At 35.6% G+C, this 16,749-nt stretch overlaps 1 protein-coding gene across 1 annotated transcript in view; it reads right to left on the reverse strand.

Moving 5' to 3' along the window:
- Nucleotides 1–1,451: 1,451 nt before the first annotated feature.
- COL19A1 (collagen type XIX alpha 1 chain) overlaps nucleotides 1,452–16,749 on the reverse strand; it is a 292,373-nt gene continuing 277,075 nt past the window's right edge. Inside the window, exons 47-51 of the mRNA XM_039853067.1 lie at nucleotides 16,000–16,170; nucleotides 14,232–14,298; nucleotides 7,886–8,014; nucleotides 1,812–1,889; nucleotides 1,452–1,634 (exon numbers count right to left, since the gene is read on the reverse strand). Coding sequence (XP_039709001.1) covers nucleotides 1,507–1,634; nucleotides 1,812–1,889; nucleotides 7,886–8,014; nucleotides 14,232–14,298; nucleotides 16,000–16,170 — 573 coding nt within the window. The 3' untranslated portion in view covers nucleotides 1,452–1,506. The remainder of the gene's footprint in view (nucleotides 1,635–1,811; nucleotides 1,890–7,885; nucleotides 8,015–14,231; nucleotides 14,299–15,999; nucleotides 16,171–16,749) is intronic.

Raw genomic sequence — 16,749 nt, forward strand, 5'->3', positions numbered from 1 at the left:
CTCATTTTTCAATTAACAGATAAAAGCAATCATCCCAGCTTGCTTTAGCCAAATTGAAATCTGCACTGTTCCTTGAAGAGGTGTGACCTGATTTCTGTGACAGGAGGGCTGTGGGTGGAAAGCTCTCATCTGGGGATCCACTACTTAGATTTCAGCAACATCCTCATGCTCAATGTTCCAGAAAATCAGTTATTTTGAACCCACAGTTTCTCAAAAGAATCTATAGCTAGGCAATAAAAATACCGTTTGGTGATCTGGTTGGTGATCACTGCGTTTTCATTCCCTGTTGGAGGACGTGGTCTTTTGCAGCACCTGTTGCATCCCCTGCCCTGAGTGTTAACTCTTTGGTCTGAGTGCTAGTTGTGTGTTCGGTTCCATGGCTTTCCTTTGCTGCCCTGTACCACTTGCTGCAGCTTCCAGAGAAACATGATTCTCCATAAGAGCTTTTGGGCTTCACTTCGTCCATATGCATCTGCCAACACCACGCATTCATCTTCTAGAGACGGGAGATTCTTTTCTAGTCACTACAAATCCCGTCCTTTGTTCTGATGGCTGCTTCTTGTTTTAAAGTCTGAGAGTGATGAGGTCAGAAGGAAAATGGATACAGGGGCCCAAAGACCTTGCTAGACCATTTAAGCTTCAAAAGTACCAAAGACAGCTTGGTGCCTTCACTTCCAACCACCTCTTAGGGAAAATAACTTTCTGTTTCCCAAGTGAGAAACTTGGTGAAGGGACCACAGTGTTAGGCTTTTCTTGTGAAACATATAAAGTTGAACTTTGTTCCTTCCTTTTCATGCAGTAAATATTCATGCCGGTGGTGACTGCTTTGAATTGAGTTCATTATATAGTATTAACAAAATCATTTCAGTAGTTGGCTATGGTGGGTTTTTGAGCTCTCTGATAAAACAGCCTCCTGTTTTTTTCCAAAATAAGTCATAAAGCAAAACTCTTATTGCCTATCTATTTTTCTGCATAAGTAGGATGGATGTAGGATGGTATGAATTCTTCAGCTATGAAAAGTAGTCAAAAAACATTCAGCAGGAGCAATGCACTATATCAAAAAAGTTGATGAAATTTTTATCAATGATAGTTAATTTAAATGCCAAGAAAACTTCAAGGTAAGTCTGAAACTTTACAATTCAGAAATCAAAGGCCAAATACAAGTTGATAAAACTACAAAATGTACATTATCATTAGTTTACTAATTTGCAAGATGTAATTTTCTTTGGAAGAAGAACTAATGATAAGGTTTGTTTACATATTTCATAGAAAACCCTGAATAAAAATCAGTAACGGTGAAGCAAAACATATGGAATGAATTTGGGAAAATGTCTAAAAGTGCTGATACTGCAATTACTGTAGGAATAGGATTCAAATTGTTGCTTTTAATGTCTGCTTACACCGAAAAAGAAAAAAGCCACTCACATATCATGAGAGTTTCACAATATTAAGAAAGCTCCAACAGCAAGGAGATATCACCAAAAATCAAGTCTTCCTCAGGTGTGTTTATTTCCCACCTGTCCGCTGTCGGGCATGAGACACAGGATAGAGGCAATCTTCTGGGTTACATCTTCCACTAGGTCCTGGGGGACCCTGGGGACCTGGGGCACCTGGTGAGCCTGGCAAACCCGGAGCTAATAAAATAAAAGACCCCATCAGAATGCAGATCACATATGGCTCTTTCTCCCTTACTCTAACCAACATGGATTACTCAACACCTCCTGTAGCGACACATAAAGGCCATAGAAGAGAAGGCATGGTTCCTGTTTTCAGAAGCTTGCTTGTGTGGTGAAGATAAATATCACTATTACCTGATGTCCCAGGAAGACCCGGACTCCCTGGAAGCCCAATTCCAGGTTCTCCTCTTTCTCCCTTCTGTCCTCGGTAGCCTAAGGAAGAGACATAGAAAAAGTAAAAGTGTTCTATGGCAACACAGCACAGGGAAGAATCATTTTTTTAGTCTATGATATTTGTGTAATGCGTTTAACACAAATAGTATATTAACTATCTGTTTCGCATTAACCACATTAAACTGATATATCAAACAGATTAGATACAATAGGCAACGAGGATCTTAGAAATATGCAAGTACTATAAAAAGTTTCGGCTAGTCAAACTCATGACAGTGAGATTCTTAGCACTGAAAATGATACCTAAATAACTCAAATCAATCAATCATACCTTCTTCCATATTGCTACAATAAGGTATGTGAGTCCTCAACAAGAATTCTGAGTGAGGAGTAGGTACAGGCTAATTGTCAGTATACTGAAAGAGTTCTGCTTACTACATGGACATGATAATATGATAACAAGAAGCTGGATCTTAGTCCAAGAGTTAAAGAGAGTGTAAGGGACAAAGCTCTAATTTAAATAAAAAAACATACATGAATCCACTCATCTCAGGAGTTGGAGAGGACAAAATCAAGTGTTTGTTAAAATCACTGTCTATAACAACATTATATTCTTTCTAAGTAAAGTTAAAACAACAACTCATGTTTTAACATGGTAGTTTGTAACTCTGAAGGATGAGGCATTTCAATAATTCTAGAAAGCAAGAGGAGACTGAAAGACCCTTCTAAACTCACTTCATCAATTTAAGATGCTGTAACCAAAATAAATTATGTCTAAGATCTCTGCACATTTTAAGATAAAATCATTCTTATTCCTCGATATGCTTGTTGTCATCTGAGGTAGGAAGATGACAATCTGTGCCTCTGGGAGCCCTTATCCCACCTTTTAGAAAGCATAAAACAATTTTTATCTGTTTTATATACTTGTATCCACGTAAGACTGTTTAAAGGAAATATCTTTGGCTTTAAGAGTTTCACAGTGATGGTAAACAGAGTTTTAATTTTTGACTTTTTCTTATTAAAACAGCAGCTTAAAGATGGCTCCTAGTCCCGAATGAACAGAGCAGTCATGCAGAATCATGTGGACACACAGCAAGGATAGTAGGTAGGACAGTACCTCAGTAGGAAATAATAGACCCTACCCTAGTCATGCCTTTCTATAAATGTGTGCTACTACAGCTGAACATGATAGAAGGCAGGATTTTAATGTAGGATGTAAGAGAAATTATTTCCCATTATTGTTGAGAATTAGACATCAGTTTTGCGGTTACCATTCTCAGTCTTGACTTGACCATACAGTGCACAACTGATTATCCAAATAATATTAGAATGTAATCACCATACCATTATTTCTTTGCTTTGGAGGTGTGACCTGACTATAAAAGTGAAAACAGTGGAAAATAGGATATACATTCAGGACAAATTTTGAGGTACATAATGGAAACATATCCAATGGGAAATTTTCACACATTTATGTCTGAAAACTATGTTACAGATTCTCAGTACAATCCTAGATCTTAGAGGGAACAATAGCTTGAACATGTGGCACAATATCCTATATTGATGTATATTCGACTTTAAATATTAGCAGGATTTCTTTTACATACATAACTTTCATTTAACATATGTAAACAATGAGGAAAAATATTTGTACTTAGGGTCATTTTGAAAGCACCATTCCAAATCTATTATTTAAACATTTCTACAGTAAAATAACACTTACTACCTGAGGTATATTTGATAGTAGAACCTAGATTTTACTATCACAGAAAGACTGTAAAATTGATCCTCAAGCTATCCCAGCAAGTGCTTAAGATCATAGGCTTAAAAAAATGAGGAATAAATAAAAATAACTAAAGATATATGAACTTTCTGTTAACAAGAGGGTTAATAAGACTATAACACAATTCCAAATGAAGACCACATCTGCTAAATCCTACATATTTAAATTCAGTTCTCACATTTTAACATAATGCAAAAATACATTATTCCACATGGATTGAAGTGCAAAACAAGGAACAATAATTTGTATATTTGTATAGTGGGATAAAATTCACACTTCTGTCGAATGTAATAATTTATTTGCACAAATCTCTCAGTTCATTAGGTTAATAACAACCTTCTATTACTAATAGATAAAGTTGTTGAATTGCACAACCCCGTAAGAGCTTTCTACTCTCAAATTTCCTAAGAGGGTCCCAAACTCATTCTTTATGAAGGCTGTCATAAAGCCACAGGGTCTGATTTTATAATTGCTTCATGACAAAACTTCAGATAGGAATGCTGATAAAGTCAGTAACAGCTTTGCTACTTCCTAGAATTATGCCTCACTGGAAACTTGGAAGAGATTGAAAGGCTGGTCTATCTGCAAGTGGACATGGATCTTCATGGCTTATAAATATGCAGGGTGACAGTTTGACATCACTGTAGCTTATGTAGAAAAAGAGAAATCAAACAAAAGCAGTGTCCTAATCTGAAGCATCTAGTAAGTCATTGAAGAAATATGGTGCTTGCTGTAGTTTTTCAGGTAGTAGACTGTACTTATTTCTAATACAGAGATTTCCATTTCAACTCTAGGGATTTACTTCTAGCGTTGCAAATCTGTGCATCCATAAGCATACTGGACAAATGAGACCAGTAAAGGAGTGTTACTGGTATTTTCGGAGAAACAATTCTACACGTGGATGCCTGCTGCAAGCCTCACGAGTTGTTTGGGCTTCCTGCTCGCCTACTTTTCAGCCACAGCCCCTTTTGCTCATTTTCAAACACACACACACACACACACACACACACACACACACACACACACACACACACAATCTCCTTTATTATAAATCAATAACAACTAAACTTAAAAAGTTCAAAAATAGTATCCCAATAGTATCCTTTCAAAATTGATGAGGGCACACGAAATGTCTGGAAATGTCTGGAAACACGAAATGTTTTCTCTTATCTCCACATCTACGCAGTGTGTAGGGTTCTTTCTGAATGGACAGGGCTTTCAAGTGTGGCATCTGTTCTTTAAGATTTTCACAGAGGTGGAGAACCAATTGTTTGCGAAAAGTTTAAATAAAGTTCTTTCTCATAAAACTCACCCAAGAGGCAAAGTCTTATTAGGAAAATTCGCCTCTCTTGCTTATAGATGGGAATCCAGCTGGATCATGCTTCTTGGGGCTTCTTTAATCCTAATGTGGCACATTCTTGCTCATCTCCAGCAGCGCGAGCAATCAGGCCCTATACTATAGACCCGAGGTAGGAACTCATACCAAAGGAAATTCTCAGTGCACAGTGGGAAGGCAATAATCAGAAATTCATGGGATGGTTAAAATATAAAGCTGTCTGGAAATGCTTTTGAATTTAAAAAAGATGCCAACGATCACCTCCTTTGAGAATTTAGAAAAAAACACAAATGTGGTGACCAAACTCATTGGTCTTTATTTTCACTGCAAGATCATGGTGCAAGAAAGAGGGTTCCACCAGTTTTCATGATCAGAATCTTGACAGGAGCAGTAGCTCTCTTTTTTAACTTGGATCGTGTGCTTCTAATAGTCTCACATCGATTTTCTCCTTGCTCTGTTTCCTGCTTCTCGGAATTAGCACAGGAAATTTATGAGACCCCTTAAAATGTTGTTCTTCCCTCAAGACAGTAAGATAATAAAGGACTCATTCTGTAGTGCAATTTCAAACCAAACCACTTTATTTCAAATGAAAATGAATTTCTTTCCTGAAAAACACTTAAAAATTCTTAGAAATTTCAGAGGAGCCACCAACAAACAAAATTCGTGAGTAGGCAGAACACACTGCTGCTCGGTGCCTACATTTTGTTTCCCTTTCTGTGCTGCATTTCTCACTTCAACTTTTTCGCAAACTCAGCAATGAAGAGGACTTATTCAGCCAATAACATCTGAGGTTTCTCGGTCACTATGGCAACAGTTTTACATGTATTTTTTTCTTTCCCTTTCGAGAAAACTTTTAAATCAAGTGGAGCAGAGCTTCTGAGCACTTTGTATCTATTTATCTATGAGAGAAAAACCCTTCAGTTCCTTGTGAACTCCTGGAGAGGCACCAAAAACCAAACCGTGGCCCCTTGTTTTCCTTTTTACAGTCAAATTTCTCTGTGGCTTTAGAGAGGATTATCAGTATAGTGTGACGGCAGGCAAATATTCCTTTAAAATGAATCCCATATTTTGCAAGTTTTATTTTTCTGTTGCATTTCTGGCATTCAGCAAATACTGGAAAGGAGATATCACATAAACGTAGAGGAGCCATCTAACTGAGTTACAGTCAAGACATGTCTGCTGTCAAAACAGTTCTGGTGAGACCAAAGTTTTGTCAAGTTTACTGACCCTTGGTTTTAAAAAAGTTGAAAATCATTTTGGGGAAGTCTTTCAAGTTCAAGAATTGCATCCAAAATCCCTATCAGCAGTAGAAGTAGTCTGTAAGATCTCGGCAAAACAATGGAATTGCGGATTTAGCATTGTCTCTGACTGAGAGCCCACCAGAAAGGTCTTCCCTACTCGGAAGGGAGCCTGGAGACAATTGTTTGTCTAGACAGGCGACTCCCGTTCCAGAACAATATTCCTTGATATCTTGACTCTCCATTGTTATCTTCTTAGACTGTCACTGTTTGAAGCAACTGTCCAAGGTTTTTCTCCTACTGGTGTCAACAGTACCTACTCTTCATGTCATTTGAAGTAATGGACGTCTTCAGATGGGCTTTCAAGCTCCTTGTTCCAGTCTCATAAACTCTGACTTCAAAATAGACCCAATTAGTGAAAGATGATAATTAACCACCCTTTATACAACAGTGTACACACAGAAGGCTACCCCTGATTCTACACATTTTCTTCCAGCTATGTGCCAGACCTGTCTATGAACTAAAGGGAGGCTGTCTATACCATTTAGGTAAACTAGCATGATTTTAGTGTTGTTGTTTTACACTGTGCTAACTAAGCCAGAAGACTTGCCACTCTCAGTTGTAAGTTAGGAACCTAACAGACCCTGTAATTGGGGACAGTTGTTGCCCTTTCAGATGAAGGAGACCACGTTGACCACTTTGGGGCACTTCCTACAGAAAACAAGGATCGATGTTGCAGAGAAGCAGCAGGAAGGAAAGTGAACTAGTGAAAGAAAAATAATTCTCAGCGTATATGGCATATTGAACTGTATTCCTATGTAATTTTGGTGTTAACTTTTTCTTTTCTCCTTTACATAAGCTTTTGATTATTTCAAGGAGGGCTCTTGAGATCCTCTACGATAACACATGAAAAGCAGTTTCCCTGGTCTCATCTTTCACAGCATGTACTCATTGGATTTATTATTTCCTTGTCGGAGTTGTGAATCCTCTAAACCAGGGTCTACTTGGCCCCTTTGCTGATTGCTAACGTATTTCTAGAAAATGGCCTTGCCAGATTAATTTAGTCAAGATACATCCAAGATCTTGTCTCTTATAAAGTTGTCATTTTTTTTTTTTTGCTAATTTTAAGTCTTTTTAAAAAAAATTTTAGAAACCTTATGAGAAATTCTTTAAAATTCAAAAGTTATCATCCACAAGCTCTATTAGAAGAAAGATTCTAAAATTTCTCAAAAATATATTTTGGCCCCAAATCACCATTTGTGGTAATGTCTCTTAAAACTTTTTCCTCAGTTTCTTTAAGATACTAAGATGATTCTTGTTGTCTACTTACATCAATAGGGAGACATGAACAACTCTGAGATTCCCAGATAATAATGATATATAAGCATATAATTTTACTGTTATTATCACAATAAATATTATCAAAATACATTTAGATTAGCAGATAATTATCAGTCAGTTTTAGATCTGAAGGAGTAATAATTTATTTCAGAATGTCAAATAGTAATGAGATATTCTATATAAATCATTTTTATCTATCTATCTATCTATCTATCTATCTATCTATCATCATCTATCTATCTACCTATCATCTATCTATTGTGTTAACTATGATTAGCATGTTATAAATACGGAGAAGTAAAGAACTGGTAAACAAATGTTATACTTGAAGACTTACCTTGGGGTCCGGGGTCTCCTGGTGGCCCAGGTAACCCATCCTTTCCTGGTGGACCAGGTCTCCCATGAGTTTGAGCAGCCAACATCGCTGCTGGTAGCTTGAGCTGGGATAGGAATACAGCCATCCTCTCTTCATTTATGGAAGGAAAAATAATATACATGTTATGGAAATACTTTTATGTTAAAAATTTCCAAATATTTTTTACATAAAATTCAATAAGAAAACGATTTGGTTTTCAATTTAAGCACATCTAATTTACTCACTAGTTTGATTGCCGAGAGAGTGTTTTTGATTGGTTAAATAAAATGGATTGCACAAAGCTTTTGGACTATAGATGCAGACCAGCTATGCTGATCAGAGGATCTGAAAATTTTCAGTGCTTCAGAGATGCAGCTAATCTAGTGGACATGAAAATAACCTAGGATCTAATTAACCTTTGGTAGTGGCTCGTGGAGAGAATTTAGGTTCATATTAAAAAAATGGTTTTAATAATAAATTTAAGCTACTTTCCAACAATGTTGTGAATGTACGTATGGTGATTTAAAAATATGTTCACAAGTTCTTTGACAATCTTTACCAAATGGAACTAATTCTTGAGTGTGGGCTGGAACTTACTTTTCATTTTTCATGAATAGGAAAAAGCAAAATGGACAGTGTGCAACTAGGGAGACTAAGTCTTAAAAGGCACTGTGGCTTCCTGGCTGCTCCCCGTCTTAGACTGCTCATCCTGGGCAAAGCAAACTGCTATTTAGTGAGGACGCTCAGGAAGTCCTGTGGTGAGACCCACATGAGGATGAACTAAATAAATCTGCAAACGGCCATGTGAATAAATTTAGAAGTGGATCTTCCAGCCCCAGTCAAGTATTCAGATGACTTTAGCTGTGGCTGAAATCCCGACGGCAACTTCATTATAGACCCTGAGCCAGAACCACACAGTTGAGAATCCCTTCCAGTTCCCTGACCCACAGAAAATGTGAGATAATAAACACTGTTGTTTTAAGCCACTAAAATTTTGAGGTATTTTCTTATGCAGCAATAAATAACTCATGTAGTATATGACACTTTATATCCTTGAACAAAACTGCATTATTAATAGAGAGGTTTATTTTTTGAAAAGATGGTCACTGGCTTCATATTCACTGTGATTTCACTGTTAAATTTCTATACTGGGTGAATACTGTACTTTGTCAACAACTAATTTTTACTTTTTTTTTTTTAAATGTCTTATTATACATTTTCAATATTTGTCTTCTTTTTTTTTTTCTGGTTCGATTTCTAGTTAGTCAGTCCCATTAGCTAGCCAAGGTTTTAGCAGGAAAAATGTCTAATTTGGTCAAAAGAAAAAAATTCAGTGTTGGTGCAGAAGCAAATGCTCTCATTGAATTCCAGCTGTAGACGGAGTGAAAACAAAACATTTCCATACTTTTCTGTGAACCTGAAGAAAACACTGAAACTGATAACACACAAGTTAAGGGAAGTTGACAAATTACCCAGAATATTTACAAATGTTAAAAAACTTTTGTAGTGTTGACTGATCTGACCTTTACGTATTGAGTATTTTCTAACTAAGTAATGTTACCTTCTCAAGGAACATATCATTGTCATTTGCTTGCCCTTTTGTTCATCCACCAAACTGCATGGAGCCTAATATTGTTCATCTGAGCTCTAAAGATAGAATCCAGGGAAGGAAGGGAGGACTGTTTAAAGGTATTTCTTTAAGGTGAACTCAGTCATTAGACCAAGGGAGTATCTTTATAGTGGGACAGGTGGCATAACTATTAATATGTAGAGACTTATTAATAAGTCAATAATGCTTTTAGATGAAAGTGAGTATACACTGTAGAACGCTGTTGTATTAATAATTAAATTGAAAAGATTTGGAAAATGGGGCAGTTCAAAAAATGTAAATATGAAAATATAAATAAAAAATTCACTCTAAATTTCTAAGCAAAATGTATTATTAACTAAATTAAATATTCTCTGTAAGCAGGGCCCTGTATTGGGCATTTTATACTTTTTGCATTAAGTCTTCTTGTTCAGGAATCATGGAGAGAGCTTAAAAGAGATAATCATTTCAATAAAAACTACTATGCATATTTTATGAGCCCCAAACACTGTAAAGTGTAATTTATCTGTTGATAAGATCTTTTTATGACTAGAAATCTGTATACGATATAATTATAAGACATTCCTTCTCAGAATTATTTTTTAAAATAATCACTCCAGGATTACACTTGCTATTACAGAATTCTTGGTTATTAATTCCACTTATGCCATTGTTTGGTTAAATATATTACCTCAAGCCTATTCAATATTTTACTACTATATGGAATTATTTTGGTGAAATCATTTATGCCAATTCATCCAAAGTCCATTATAAATACAATCTATCATTGGATTATTTATTTAAACTTGCTTGGTCTGTTTATGATTTGTGTATCTCACATTTAACGAATCTAATATATATAGAACTAGATTTAAATATAAACTGGAGGAAGGCATATCCTTGGCATGACAAAATCAACCACATTGTTTCTGGTTTTCCTTTTTACATATTTTCTTCAAAAAGCAAATTCAAATTATTTCATTTGTAAAACTAACTTACACACAATTTTTCAAGGATACACTAGTGTGTAATAAGAAATAAATCTTTAATGTGAAAAATTCAGCATAGGTTTGGTGCAGACAAATCTTTCAGAAAATGTTTACTGCTTAAATTAGTGTTTATTTGCAAGTAAGAACAAAATAGCAGAAATAATCTAGAAACTATAGCTGCCAGTTAGAAAAAAACAAAGGCCAAATCATACAGTCTGCACCCTTTCTCTGGGTGCAGAATGACTGACAGTGGTGGTAGAAGACCAATGAGGATCTGAAGAATCATTCCTAAGAGTGATATTAAATCACTAGCCCTCCAGTAAAACTTTCTATTACCTATTAATATCTGCCTGGGACATGTTTGGTTGATGTTAATATATTTGTTTCTGGTAATAATAGATAAAACAATAGCTAAAACAAATGTAGTTATACCTTTATGATATAAAATTATAAGCTGTGTTTTATAAAAATATGAAATTAAATGATTATAGTTTGAAATTTTCCATATTATTTGTTGTTTTGAACTTAAAAATATATATTTTTTAGTACAATTTTTCTTAATTTAAGACATATTTCTGAGTACCTTTAGTGTCTAAACACAAACATTCACAGTACTAATGTTTGCTCTTTAATGTATGGATTACATTTACAAGTAATTTGCTTTGAGTGTTTTTTAATGTTTTTAGTAAAACAGAAATTTTTTAAAAATAATTACTTCTAGAGTAAATTGTTTAGCTTTAAGATAACACTCAGAAATAGTCATTTAGCATAAAGGTAATTACTACTTCTGAACCCTACTCTAAAGCTCTATTTAAAATAATATTTCTCAGCCTCTAAATAAATTGTAAAGATCTGTATTCTTTATTGCCTTTCTTCTGTTGTTAATTAAACTGTTTTTGGCTAAGCTTTCTAATAAGGCATAAAATTGAAGATAGAAGCTTGCAGAAACCAAACTCACATATTCCATCTGCCAAGGCAAACCCGCAACAGCTACTCTATGAATGAGACCAATGGCTTGCTTTCCTTGGAGAATGGGCTCATTATACAATGCGGACATTAATATGAATGTGATGATAAATTACATTATAGGGAGAAGAAGGGATATTCAGATGTCATTTGGCCCATGTTTCTCTTTTATTTCACAGATAGAATTTGTAAATATTTTCAAAGAGAGAAATTCATCTTTTCCTCCTAATGCCCATTCAAATGTTTAATTGCCCATTTTCTTGGTACAGCTTCAACTTATTTTCTTTTGTTACCTGTTATGGAAATAGAGAATAGTTGAGTACTTCCCTTGGGAAATTAGTCATATACTTGAAAATACTGTTACCTCTTAGCCTAAGGTTAAATAACTTTTACTCCTAGGCTTGGTAATCTATTTTGTAAATTCCTTTTTGTTTCTCTATTCCAGGGCTTTTCGATACATCTCGTAAATGTGGAAACCAAAATCAGATACAGTTCTCTCTTAAGGGGCAAAAATGTGAGAATAGTAATCCTTTCTCATATCTTAATAATTATTTTCTAATTTCATTTTAACTGTTAATTCAACAGCATCTTTTGATAAATTCATATTCATTTTGTGGTTCATCATGACCCAAAGGTTGTTACTGCTATGTTTAACCCTGGCCCAATCCTTTGCCCACTCTGTAAACATGTTGCTGTAAAATGTTACTGTGGGTTAAGATGGCAGAATGAAAACATGCATCTGCTTTAACTCTCTCCTGAATCCCTGCAAAGCAATAGTAAGATATTTTTAAAGGCATAGAACCACAGAAATAGTGGGACTACGAAAGGAGACAACAAAATTTCAGAAGCTGAGAATCAGATGGCCGAGTGACAGATGACTTAGCAGATTCCAGAAAACCAAACATTTACACTAGAAGCTGAGGAACAACCCTGTTTTAAGCCACAAAATTCTTAAAAGGCTCAGCAACTGACAATGTAAGTTACATCAGGAAGTGGGGGGTAAAAAAGGAAAACTAAAATAAAGAGAATTGGTTGAAAGCCTGTTTAAGAAATAGACTTAGCAATTCCTGTCTCTGCTCTATACAGCTGCCCCTCCCCAAGTCTAGCAAAAGACTGAAGGTTTATTATTATGCTAAGTGAAATAAATCAGACAGAGAAAGACAAATACCATATGATTTCACTTATATGTGGAATCTAAGAACAAAACAAACAAACAAACAAACAGAAACAGACTCATAGATACAGAGAACTGCCAGATGGGAGGGGAGTTTGAGAGAGAGATGAGAAAGGTAAAGAGATTAAGTATAAATTGGTAGTTACAAAATAGTCATGGGAATATAAAGTACAGCATTTTGTAATCTTATTCCTTCAAAATTCAACAATGTATTTATAGTTCAGCAAAGAAAATATACTTTGCAAAAGAAGCATGAACGATGAGCGCCAATGTGGATTTATTTTCTAAAGACAAGTAACTCCCACTTTAGTAAGTTCACAAGTGAGGGGAACGACCTTGATTTTAACAAATCATTTGACAAAATCATGTGATATCCTTGTGAATATATAAAGGAATAGTAGAGTGGATTTTAGGACAACTATATAAATTCAGAGCTCACTAAAACAAAAGATTAACAGAAAATTTACAAATGGGCAAGAGGACTGCAATGGCATTTAGAAAGGTTTAACCCATGACTCTTTTTTATTCAAAATTTCAATCAACAATTAGAATGATGACATGCTTATAAAATTTAGAGATGACACAAAGTTATGAGGGTCAGCCAAACTGCCTTAGGGGACAATATCCCAAAAGATATCTTTAGGTTGGAACAATGTATGAACATGGATCACCTGAAATTTAAGAAGAAACAAAATTACACACTTAGATTTTAAATATGAAAACAGCGTATAATGAGAAACACCTAATTTTAAAGAGTTTGCGTAAGGAACATCCAGGGTTGTTAGTTAATTAAAAACTCAAAATGAATCAACAGTGTGATATGGATGCTTTTTAAGAAACACTATCTTAGGTGGCATTGAGTTGTCTATATCAGGGGTAAAAAAATTTCTCTGCAAAAGGTCAGACAGTAAATATTTAAGGCTTTACAAGATCTACAGCCCCTGTCAATACTAGATTCTGCTGCCCCAGCATGAAAGCAGCCAGAGAAAATATATAAAGGAATGAATGTGACTCTGCTCCAATAAAACTTTCTTCATGAACACGAATTTGAATTTCAGATCATTTTCACATGTCATGAAATATTCTTTCAGTTTAAAAAAAAAACATGTAAAAGTATACCCCTCCCACCGCCCCCAAAAGTAAAACCCATTCTTAGCTTGTGGGCCATACAAAAACAGGTAGCAGGAGGACTGGCTGGTGGGCAATAGTTTGCTAAACTCTGCCCTAGTCAAAATACTCTTGGGTGAATGAGGGTTATGTAAAATTTCTCAATGGCAATGATGGGGGAAGGACTTACTCCACAGAAGAGAAAAAACTAAGGAGGAGGCCCATGGATATTGACAAATACTTGAAAGGCTGTCATGTAGATCGAGGAAGATACTTTACCTGTGCTGTTTTGAAGACAAGATATGTTGAGAGGAAGTTACAGGGAGGCAACTTTAACTTAGCATAAGGGAGAATTTTCTAACAAATAGAGCTGCCCACCATAAAACAGTTTGCCTCTTATGGTCATTGCTGCATGACCATCTTTTGAAAATGTTGCTGAAGGGACAGTCCACGGTAAATAAGAATTACCGAAAGATTCAGAAATGTTTATCAAGAAAATCTAACCTTCAAAAATCCTTAGAACTTCTTGATTAATATACTTCTTTATTTCTTCAAATGAAACCACATCAGCCTAAAGGAGAAAAAAAAGGTCTGCTAAAATAGAGCGTAGCACAAATGAATAAAGAATAGAAAGGTTGGGTTGGTGTGCATACTTGAAGCTTCTGTAGAGATACATTTATCAAGCAAAATGCTTTTGGCAACTGACTATATTAGGCAATAAATATCTTTTGTTTTGATTAAACGCTAGGAAAAAGTTGAAGTGCGTAATTGCTTTAAAAGCTGTGGCTGGAATCCTAACCAGTGATGTGAACATATTTCCTATTGAATGAAGACACATAGCTTCATACAATTAGGAAAGACATTTCCTACTACTTAATTCTCTGAAGTTACAGAATTTGAACAATGTTATCATGATGTTATTATCCCAGGCACAATTTAACTTCAAACCAATCCCTGGACACAGGTAAAGTCCATATCTGACTTGCATTATGTATCTTCAAAGGAAGACAAACTGAAAGAGAACTAATCTAGTGGAAGAGAACTAATCCACTGGAAGAGCAATAATCCAGTATGCTGAATTATTCCTTAAAATGTTTTATTCATGGGATAAAGCTTACTAAGTTTTACCCATTTCATGGTAAAATTTATTCTGTAATTTATACTTTGCAAGCATATTTGTATTAAGCAATTTTTTAAGAGAAAACGTAACTAGGTAAATGATGTCAGTTGAGATTTTAACCTCTTGACAAATAAATTTACATAGATTTGACAAAGAATCTAACATTTATAATAGTAATGTTTTACTATATATCTCAATATTTTAAAAGGGAGCTATTATTTTTCATGATGGTTAGGGTTCCAAAATATTTTATTTTCTTTGTATTTGGTAGTTTTTATCTGGGTGTACATGTGGCATTAAAGATAATGTGATGGGCTCAGAAAGTGATGATTCCTGCAGGACGTAATAGTTCCAAGAATGCCCTATTGCAACATTTCGTTTTCACTATGTTTAGCACAAGTGAACCTGAAATTAATGCATCCAATACCAATTATTGACACAGCACTGTGACTTCATTCTATAGGCTTTATTCAAGTAGAGCTTGGGGAGAGTGGGTAAAAATAAAAAAAAAAGTATGAAAATTGTGAGAATGCTCAGTTTGGCCCTATATCTGGTATTGATTGATTGTCTCAGAACAGCATGTCCTTCACACCGTGACCTCATCCTGAGACTCTCTTTCTAACACGAATATTTTCAGATTAAGTTCCTCTATGGACCGGCCATCCACCAAGCCTCTTGAGGATATTAATAAAGACATGAGCTTCTTTAACCGAACACTCTTTCTCGGTCCAACTGGTTTCCACTTCAAAGCACTATTTGGAACAAATTCAACAAAATGGAATTTTAATATGAAACAGACACATGTATTTTCTGTGTAGTGTAAGGAGACATAATAGATAGCATTTAAGAGTGTGGCTTTAGAATCAGTCGAACCTCGGTCTAACCCACTAAATAACTGGGACCTTGAATAAGTCAACTCAGTTTTTGCATTTGTAGAAGTGGAATGGAAGGACATCTATCCTCCCAGGTTAATTGTGAGGATCTAGTGAGGTAATGTATATAGTAAGTGCTTAATGGAGGATGTGGTACATAACTCAAACTAAATGACAGTCATTGGCACCTTTGCAGAGACCAGTTTCATTCATTTTAGTTGAAAAAGGGATATAAGGTCAATACCAGCCAGGAGCTTCTAGAGCTCTTGGCACCACTTACCGGAGTGCCAGGGATGCCTGGATTGCCCGGAGGGCCTCGGTGCCCAGGGGACCCAACAGAGCCCTTGTTTCCTGGTGGTCCCACAGGACCTGTGGCCCCTTTCATGCCTGGAAGGCCTGGTTTTCCCTGTTCACCTTGTGGGCCTCTGTCTCCTGGAATTCCCTGATCACCCTGTTAAGGAAAAAATTAATCATAAAGAATGATCTCTTCTAAAACTGCAATAGCTGTGGTTAAGAGCAAAGGTTCTGGCTTCATACTCACACTAATTGGGAACTTGGATAAGTGAAGTAAACTCTCTGTGCCCTAGCTGCCTCTCTCATTAAGTGAGGATATTAATAGTATCCACTAAATAGGGTGATGCTGAGAAATAAATGAGTTAACTCAAGTAAAGCGCTTAGAACAATGCCTGTCACGTTGAAAACACTCGACGAAAAGTTAGTGACAATGTCAGTTGTACTCAGTTTCCAGTCTAGAATAATGACTTTTGAAAGTCAGTAGTAGCTGTCATTTCTGGCCTGGATCTCCTTTGTGACAATAAAAGATTACCAAGATTTCATCGTTGAGGTTTTTCACTCAGGAAAACTTCAAGACACTCAAAATAACTCCTAAATCATGTGCTTTTCTCTTTTCTTTTCTTTTCTTTTCTTTTCTTTTCTTTTCTTTTCTGCTTGCTCATGTATGCTTGGTCTTCATTAGATTCTGTGGGTTGGTTTACGTACTTGTGTTTTACATGTGTTCTCGTGTGTGTGT

Source organism: Pteropus medius, unplaced genomic scaffold, assembly GCF_902729225.1.
Source record: "Pteropus medius unplaced genomic scaffold, Ma_sr-lr_union100, whole genome shotgun sequence".
NCBI classification, from domain to species: domain Eukaryota; kingdom Metazoa; phylum Chordata; class Mammalia; order Chiroptera; family Pteropodidae; genus Pteropus; species Pteropus medius.